The 9,406-nt window shown below is 40.4% G+C and overlaps 1 protein-coding gene across 3 annotated transcripts in view; it reads right to left on the bottom strand.

Annotated features, from left to right (window-relative positions):
- Positions 1-5,339: 5,339 nt before the first annotated feature.
- Positions 5,340-9,406, bottom strand: part of LOC101613300 (protein ECT2) — a 57,847-nt gene continuing 53,780 nt past the window's right edge. For all 3 annotated transcript variants that reach the window (XM_045161752.1, XM_045161753.1, XM_045161754.1), the window contains one exon: positions 5,340-6,600. In XM_045161752.1, the coding sequence (XP_045017687.1) occupies positions 6,511-6,600 (90 nt within the window). In that variant the 3' untranslated portion in view covers positions 5,340-6,510. The remainder of the gene's footprint in view (positions 6,601-9,406) is intronic.

Raw genomic sequence — 9,406 nt, 5'->3', positions numbered from 1 at the left:
CCAAAGTATCTTTTTTTTTTTTTTTTTTTTTTTAAGAGAGTGAGAGAAATGGCATGCCAGTCCAATCGAATGCCAAATGCTTGCACCACCTAGTGGACATTGCAACCTGTGCTTGCCTCACCCTTGTGTTTCTGGCTTATGTGGGATCTAGAGAGATGGAAAATGGGTCCCAATGCTTTACAGGGAAGTACTTTAACAGCTAAGCCATCTCTCCAGACCCAAAGTATCTTTTTAGGTTGTTTTTTGAGGTAGGGTTTCACTGTAGTCCAGGCTGACCTGGAATTCACTGTGTAGTCTCAGGATGGCCACGAACTCATGGCAATCCTCCAAATTCTGCCTCCGAGTGCTGGGATTAACGGCGTGGGCCACCACACATAGCCCAGCACCAAAGTATCTTTTTGACTGGCATATTATTTCAGTTTTTGGAGCACAGATTCCATTTGCATTATCTGTTCACCTACCTTGTGTCTCATTTCCTGTTTTGAAACCTTACCTACAGTTAATCTTTTTCCATTTCTTTTTGAACTCTAGTTTATCTACCCAAATCCATTTCTCATAGCTGGATCACATTTTTAAGCTTTAGGAACCACATATAGGATGTTAATTCATAAATATTACAATAACCATTTATAGTCCCGAGTTACCATCTCCATAAAATTCCATGGTCCCAAGGTACTGTCTCCTATACCTGTAACACAATGAGTAAGGGGTCAAGTATGCAGCACTCTAAGGCTGTTATTTCACAATTTATCACACCTCAAAGTTTAAAAAATTTTTTTAAATATATTTTATTTATTTATGTGAGAAAAAAGAGAGAATAGGTGTGCCAGGGCCTCCAGCTACTGCAAACAAACTCCAGATGCATGCACCCCTTTGTGCAACTGGCTTACATGGGTCCTGGAGAATCAAACCAGGATCCTTAGGCTTCACAGGTATATGCCTTAACTGCTAAGCCATCTCTCCAGCCTTAACAATGTTTATAACTCACTACATTTTAAATTCACTTTTTATTTAAAAAAAATATTTTATTTATCTATTTGAGAGAGAGACACAGAGGAAGAGGCAAAGAGAAAGAGAATATGCACATCCGGGCCTCCAGCCACTACACATGAACTCCAGACAAATGCACCCCCTTGTGCATCTGGCTTACGTGGGTTGTGGGAAATCAAACCAGGGTCCCTAGGCTTCGCAGGCAAATGCCTTAACCGCTAAGCCATTTCCTCAGGCCCATTTTAAATTTATTTTATAGTTATGTTTGATTACAAAATGTCAGGGCTAGGGGTGTAGTTTGTTCAATCATACAAAACAAAACCCGAAGAAATGTTTGATGCTTCTATTAGAAAGAGAGCCATGCTTAGTCATGCTTAATTAGTCCTTAATTAGAACTTTTCTCAATAATAATGGCTGGTGCATTCAGTGGGCAAAAGAGGGAAAGGAGAGGGAGAGAGGGAAGGGTGCAGGGAGGGAGGGAAGGACAGAGTTGGGGGAAAAGAAAAAGAGAGAGAACAGGAAAAGAAAGGCAGAGTACCTGAAGAACTAGCTGCTAGAAGCATGACCAAAAATATCTGCATACTTCTCTCTCTCTCAAATAAATAAAATTAAAATATTTAAAAACAACTGTAAAAAAAGGGGTGGAGAGATGGCTTAGTAGTTAAGGCATTCCCCAGGATCCACATTAGCCAGATGCACAAGGGGGCACAGGCATCTGGAATTTGTTTTCAGTGGCTGGAAGCCTTGGCACATCCATTCTCTCTCTCTCAAATAAGTAAATTAAATATATTTTAAAATATCTGTATATGATAAACACCAGACCACACAATCAAACTTTCAAGACAAATAGATACTACCAAAGCAACAGGAGAGAGCAAGTATGTCACATCAAGGGATCCTTAGCACAATTACCAGCACATTCTCATTTTAAAACTTTACAAGCTAAAAGGTTGTGGCTGATGCATTGAATGGGCCAAAGGTAAACAACTGTCAAGCAGGAATCCTTTACCGGGCAAAACTATGCTTCCAACGTGCAGGAGAAATTTCCCTGGCAGGAACACACTGAGGGAACTTATGGAAACGTTCAGGGGAGCGCTGCAGAAAACTGAGAGGACACCATGCCACATCAGAGCCACCTAGGGAAGAGTACTTGAGACAAGAAAGTCACTCACAGGAGTTCTAGTGCAGGGACAAACTTCAATGTTGCATATGGGATGTTTCAGAATAAAAGCCATAAATTGTTTGGATTCTTTTTTTTTTTTTTTTTTAATATTTTTTGTTCATTTTTTATTTATTTATTTGAGAACGACAGACACAGGTAGAAAGACAGATAGAGGGACAGAGATAGAATGGGCGTGCCAGGGCTTCCAGCCTCTGCAAACGAACTCCAGACGCGTGCGCCCCCTTGTGCATCTGGCTAACGTGGGACCTGGGGAACCGAGCCTTGAACCGGGGTCCTTAGGCTTCACAGGCAAGCGCTTAACCGCTAAGCCATCTCTCCAGCCCATTGTTTGGATTCTTAAGACAATCCTGTGCTGTTAAACTCTGCTACCTCTAGAACTGTGACCATTATTAGAATTCTTACATTGTAATTATGAAAATATAAAACCTTTAATAATTCTCAAAAAAAAAAACCCACATGTGACTTTCTCAAATGGAGAAAGTTTATTTGTTGAATAATAATGCATGACATGGAAGCACACATACTGATTTCCTTCATGTGATAATGGGGATAAAACAAAAGCCCTGCAGCACATAACTAATGATAAAACCCAGGAGCATCAGGGACCGTTGCAGAAGGAGAGCTTCCAATGCTGTCTTGCTGACACAAGTGGCCCTGACATACATGACCTCCCAGTGGATGACACTACCTACACAAGACCTGCGTAGCAATGACATCAACAAAGAAGACAGTCTTACTGGAAAGTAGAGGTTCAGTGGAAGAGGGATATGGGAAGGAGATGTGGGTATCATAGGAGGGAATTACAATACAGACATGGAATACTGTCTATATTTACAGACGTTTTAAATAAAAAAAAATTAAAATAGGGACTGGAGAGGTGGCTTAGCAGTTAAGCACTTGCCTGTGAAGCCTAAGGACCCCGGTAAGCCAGATGCACAAGGGGGCGCATGCACCTGGAGTTTGTTTGCAGTAGCTGGAGGCGCTGGTGTGCCCATTCTCTCTCTCTCCCTCTTTCACCCTCGGTTACTCTCAAATAAATAAATAAAAATAAACAAAAAAATTAATACAAAATCCAAGAGCATTCCCTTCAAAGTTCACACTGCTGGCCTGAGATGTGTGTGCAGGGCTGGTTCACTGTCAACTACCTCAGCTCACAAGTCAGTTCAGGCGAGCACACAAAAGGCAGGCGCCTGATCCATCTAGTTGACCTTTCTGAACAATGCCTAATGGCAGAGTGGGCACCTGACAAATACTGGGTTTTGCTGTTTTGTTTTGAAGACAGAGACTCACTACTAACCAAGGCAGGCCTGGCGCTTATGATCCTCCTGTCTCAGCTTCCTGCACGTTGGAATTACAACTATGCACCTTGCCCCAGCTAATAGTTTTAGAATGAGTCCAAGTGCCTCACTTCTTTTTTGTTTGTTTGTTTGTTTTCCGAGGTAGGGTCTCACTCTAGCCCAGGCTGACCTGGAATTCACTATAGAGTCTCAGGGTGGCCTCAAACTCATGGCAATCCTCCTACCTCTGCCTCCCAAGTGCTGGGATTAAAGGCGTGTGCCACCACGCCTGGCCCTCACTTCTATTAACACATGACAATTCCTTAAATCAATGACTCATGAAGAGAGTTGGGCTCTCCTGGGCAAAATCAAGATCCTTTCTGGAAGACCAAAAGCTCAAACTATATGCTTTATTATGTGAAGATATTTGTCATCCTGCATTGAATGTGCCATTGAATATAGAAGGAGATATAAGAATCCATGGGAGGCAGAAGAGCTGGCTTAGTGAATAAGGCACTTACCAGTGAAGCCTAAGGACCCAGGTTCAATTCTCCAGATCCCATGTAAGTCAGATGCACATGGTGTCATATGCATCTGGAATGTGTTTGCAGTGGCTGGAAGCCCTGGCGTGCCCATTCCCTCTCTCTCTAATAAATAAAAATATTTTTTTAAAAAAGAAAGAATCCTTGGGGTCTGGAGAAATGGACCAAAGGGTAAAGACACTAGCATGCGAAGCATGTCAGACCAATTTCCATGCCCCATGTAAAGCTTGACACAAAAATTGTGGCACAAAGTCTACCATGTTTGCAGTGCAAATAAATGAATAATGGGGCTGGAAAGATGGCTCAGCAATTAAAGGTACTTGCTTGAAAAGCCTGAAGACCCGGGTTCAATTCCCCAGTACAGCATAAAGCTATATGCACAGTGGTGCATGTGTCTCGAGTTCATAAGCAGCAGGAAGCCCTGGTATTTCCATGCTCCCATTCTCTCTCTTTCAAATATCTTTTTCTTTAACGTTAAAATTGCCTGCTATTTTTGCCAGAATATATCCAATACATTTTCAAGTTCATGACTATTCCTTGTCTCTGGAAACACCACTTCCAATAAACCCCACGCCAATAAAATGATTATGCTACATGTTTTCTGCTAGAAAAATGTACGCATCCACATAAACATAAAATTTTACATAAAAGATAGAGGATTTAGCACTCCATTTTGTGGAGTTCATCTTAAAAACTGCCATTCTGAGGCTGGACAGTTAAGGGGCTACCTGCAGAGACTATAACCTGGGCTAGAGTCCCTGGTATTCAGGTAAAGCCAGATGCACAAAGTGGAACATACCTTTGGAGTTCATTTGCAGAGTCTAGAGGCCCTGCACCTTTATTCTGCTTGCAAATAAATTTTAAAAAATTGGGGGCTGGAGAGATGGCTTAGCAGTTAAGGCATTTGCCTGCAAAGCCTAAGGACCTTGGTTAAATTCTCCAGAACCCACATAAGCCAGATATACAAGGGGGCACATGCACCTGAAGTTCGTTTCCAGTGGCTGGAGAACCTGGCCGTGCCCATTCTCTCCCCACACTCTCAAATAAATAAATAAAATAAAGGTTAATTTTTTTTTTAATTTAAAAACTAAAATCCTCGAAAGTGTGGGGGTGGGGGAGGGAGGGAATTACCAAGGGATATTTTTTTATAATCATTGAAAATGCTAATAAAAATTAAAAAAAAAAACTAAAATCCTACAGATAGTCAAGTACACAAAATACTCAAAAGTATTAAGGAAGGAAATAAATAAGCAAGTCAAATACAAAACAGACCAGAGATTGAAAGGCATTCAAGTTTGTCTATGGAAATTTTTCTGAAGAAATTACAACATGAGACATAAAATATACTTAAGTTTTAAGTTATTTATTTACAAAGTCCCTACTAACATAACTGCTTTTAAAATATAATAAAGAGAGATCATAACTAGTCTGTGAAGTAGCACACACATGGTATGGAAACAATCCACAGTCACTTAAACTATTACAACAGATAGCTAGAATTGGTTAAGTAGCAATGGCACTTCTGTAGCGCTCTTTTAAACAGGTAGGAAACAGAAAATAAATCTATTCATAGGAACTTGATTGCTTTGTATTGCTGAGTATGAGAAAGCTATTCTGAAAGATGTCAGTAAAGTTCCAATTTGCGTTTACAATGACCACAAAAAAGTTGATCACATGCAGATCTTTGTATTTCACAGCAGATTAGTAAAGCTGATGACAACTTAAGAACTATTTCATAAAGAACATAAACTTTCTTCAGCACACTCTTCCCATGCTCTTATTGGAAATAAAAATCAACACAGTATCCAAGTAAATCACGATTTGCTAGGAGCTAAAATAAAAAATATGTCTCTGAAACAGCTACCTGCTTATACCAACATCATGATTTGCAACATATACAATATTTTATAATCGTTCTGTGCTTATCTCAATGTGCAAAAATACTTTGAATTGATCTTAATTATACTTGCTAATAAAGGTACATGTTTCCAAATTCACATGCTAGGTCTTGAAAACATTTGAGGAAAAAAAAGTACACTGCAAAATGAGCAGATAAGCACCTCCAACAATGCATGTGCATAAAGCCCTGCACTTAAATCCAACTCTTTGCAAGTATTTATTCAGTAAGTATTGTAATATCATTTCATCACTGCACAAACTGAAATGTACAATACAGACAACCAAAATTCATTCAAGATACTATACAGAAAAGCAGGAATGTTTGGCCCCCACCAATAACATTTTATTTTCTGCACCAGAGTTACAAAACTACTGGTTATCATGAATAACTTATGTTACTGGTTTTCAGACGAGAGATCCAAGCAAAAAAAAAATAAATTACATCAAAATCAGTACATTTTACATGGATTAACTTGAAAAGAAGAGGTAACCTGTCTGCCAAGAAGATCGAAAGGCCTCATTTAGTGTTGCTTACATTCTTCTGCTCTCACCGAGTGCTGACTGCTCGTACCATGTAGGTCAGTTCTTAGAGAACAAGGTTCCATAAAATGGTTAGAGTTCATATCAAGTGAGTTGTAGATCTACTTAATGTATGACTTCTCTTTTCAAAGAATGAGGGAAGGCTGACGAGGGAAGGAGATGGAATACCCTGTTAACAACAACAAAAAAACAGAAATGTAGTTTTCATTTTCTTCAAGAATTTGTGACATAGAATTCACTATCATGCCTACCATTTTCACATCCTACAAATTAACCTAACAAGATATTTGACAATTCTAATCCTTTTAAACAAAAGTCTTAAATCAGGGCTAGAGAAATGGCTCAGTGGTTTGCCTGCAAAGTCTAAGGACCTGTGTTTGATCCCCCAGTACCCATGGTAAACCAGTGGAACATGCATCTGGAGTTCATTTGCAGTAGCTAGAAGCCCTGGCAAGCCCATTCTCTCCTTCCCTCTTTCTCATAAATCAATATGTATGTTTTTTAAATTCTTAAAATCAGGGCTGGAGAGGTGGCTTAGCAGTTAAGACACTTGCCTGCAAAGCCAAAGGACCCAGGTTCAATTCTCCAGTACCCACCTAAAGTCAGATGCACTGAAGTCTGAAGTAGTGCATGTCTGGAGTTCATATGCAGTGGCTATAGGGCCTGGCATGCCCATTCTCTTTCCTCTCTGCCTTTCTTTCTCTGTCTCTCTCTTAAATAACAAATATTTTTTTAAAAACTGAAAAAAACCTTAAAATCAGGAGTGAATGAGGACAAAACATGATAAAACTATGTTAGCATTCTCAGACAGACTAGTGAGCCAGATATTAATTCAACTAGAAGAGATACTAGCTTATGACAGCATTTATATCTTTCTTCTATGAGATATTAATGGCTCAGTGTTGAATAAATTTTAGAGATTAAAAGGAAAACACTAGTGGTTTCTCCTAAATTCCTTTTCTCTTTCTCTCTCTCTCTTTAGATTAAATTGGTGAGCCGGGCATGGTGGCACATGCCTTTAATCCCAGCACTCGGAAGGCAGAGGTAGAAGGATCACTGTGAGTTCGAGGCCAGCCCGGGCTAGACTGAAACCCTACCTTGAAAAAACAAACAAAAAAATTTAGTGAAACAGGTTCTCATATATTTCAGGCTAACCTCAAACTCATGTGGCCAAGAATGACCTCCTGCTACCTTCCAAGTGCTAGGGTTACAAGGATTGTCCCACCATGTCCAGTGCACGTGGCGCTGGGACTGAACCGAGGGCTTCGGGTGTGTTCAGCCAGCGCTCTACCAGCTGGTTTCTTCATTCTTAAAACAAAATCAGGAAGGAATAAATTATTTTATGGGAAAGAATCTTCTACAAGCCAGTCACATATTGCCAAAGACTGCTTGTATGATGTGTACAACTCATGTGTATGTGTGCAAATACACACTCATTATTAATAGAGTACATATCATTCCATGTGAAAACTGGGGGAAACGGCAGTGTTTCTGAAGAAATTACTGAGCAATCTCCATCTATAGTTTCAGAGGTCAAAACTGTCAGAATTGTAAACTATAAAGTGCACAGAAGGGTACAGAAGCCCAAGTGTAGGTGTAATCAAAACAAACTCTAAGGGCACCGTTTTGTTTTAATGAACATGAATGGTTAGCTGTAATTAAATTCAAGGCCCACGGTGTAACTGGATATAAGTTCTCCTGAACACCATTAAGTAAAATAGTCTGGAGAGATGGCTCAGTGGTTAAAGTATTTGTTTGCAAAGCCTGGTGACCAGGGTTCAATTTCCCAGTAACCACATAAAGCCACACATACAAAGTGACACATGTGTTTGGAGTTTGCTTATTGTAACAGGAGGCTCTGGCACATCCATACACATAATCTCTCAAATAAATATTTTTAAAGTAGTAAAATGGACTGTTCAAGAGCTATATAAATAATATCATTCAAGTGATCAAATAAGGATTTAAATGTATAAAAGTTCCTATTTTCCTCAGGAGTAATTTTTAGGATACACTGCATTATGACCATAAACCCTACGTATATGCCATATCTACATTTTATTTTTTGCTTGTTTGTTTTTACAAGGTAGGGTCTCCTCAGTGTAGCCCAGCAGACCTGGAACTCACTCTGTAGTCCCAAGCTGGCCTCAAAATCACAGCTATCCTCCTTCCTCAGCCTACAGAGTGCTGGAATTACAGGCATGGACCATAAACCTACTTTTCCTCACAGTTACTTGTAATGCTTACTTCCCCCCCCGCCTCTCCAATTTGCACTTGGGTCAGGGGTGGGGGATGCAAAGTTCTCTTGCCACTGCAAGGGAATACCAGATGCTTATGTCACTCACTGTGTCTGGCTTTACATGGGTGCTGGGGAATCTAATCAAACTGAGGTTGACTTTGTAAGCAAGCACCTTTAACTGCTGAGCAGTCCCACCCAGTCCCCAAGCTTCTTTGCATGCACGTGTATGTACGGTGTGCATGACTGCTTGTAGGTGTAGGGGCACACGTTTATGCAGGTGCGCATACGTGCATGTGGAGGCCAGAGATTAAACCTCAATCACTCTCCACCTTATTTTCAGACACAAGGTTTCTCACTAAACCTGGAGCTCACGGATTCAGCTAGGCTAGCAAGCCACGAGCTCTGAGGATTCTCTGTGGCTGCCTCTCTAATACTAGAATTACAGGCATACGCCATCATGCCAGGCTTTCAGGGAGTGCTGAGGATCCAAACGTGGGTCCTCATGGCTTACACGTCAAATGCTTTACCCACTGAGAAATCTTCCCAGGCCCCAAAATAAGAAATTTTCTAATAGAACATTTTTGTCCATGTGAACTTAAAAACATACTGCTCTGCAAAAAATATTTTTTGCCAGGCATTGGTGGCACATGCCTTTAACCCCAGCACTCATGAGGCACAGATAGGATTGCTATGAATTCCAGGTCAGCCTGGGCTAGAGTGAGACCCTACCTCAAAA

Source organism: Jaculus jaculus, chromosome 11 (genome assembly GCF_020740685.1).
Source record: "Jaculus jaculus isolate mJacJac1 chromosome 11, mJacJac1.mat.Y.cur, whole genome shotgun sequence".
In the NCBI taxonomy this organism is placed as follows: Eukaryota; Metazoa; Chordata; class Mammalia; order Rodentia; family Dipodidae; genus Jaculus; species Jaculus jaculus.
The sequence above is the reverse complement of the archived record's forward strand: the minus strand, read 5'-3'. Positions and strand labels throughout refer to the sequence as shown.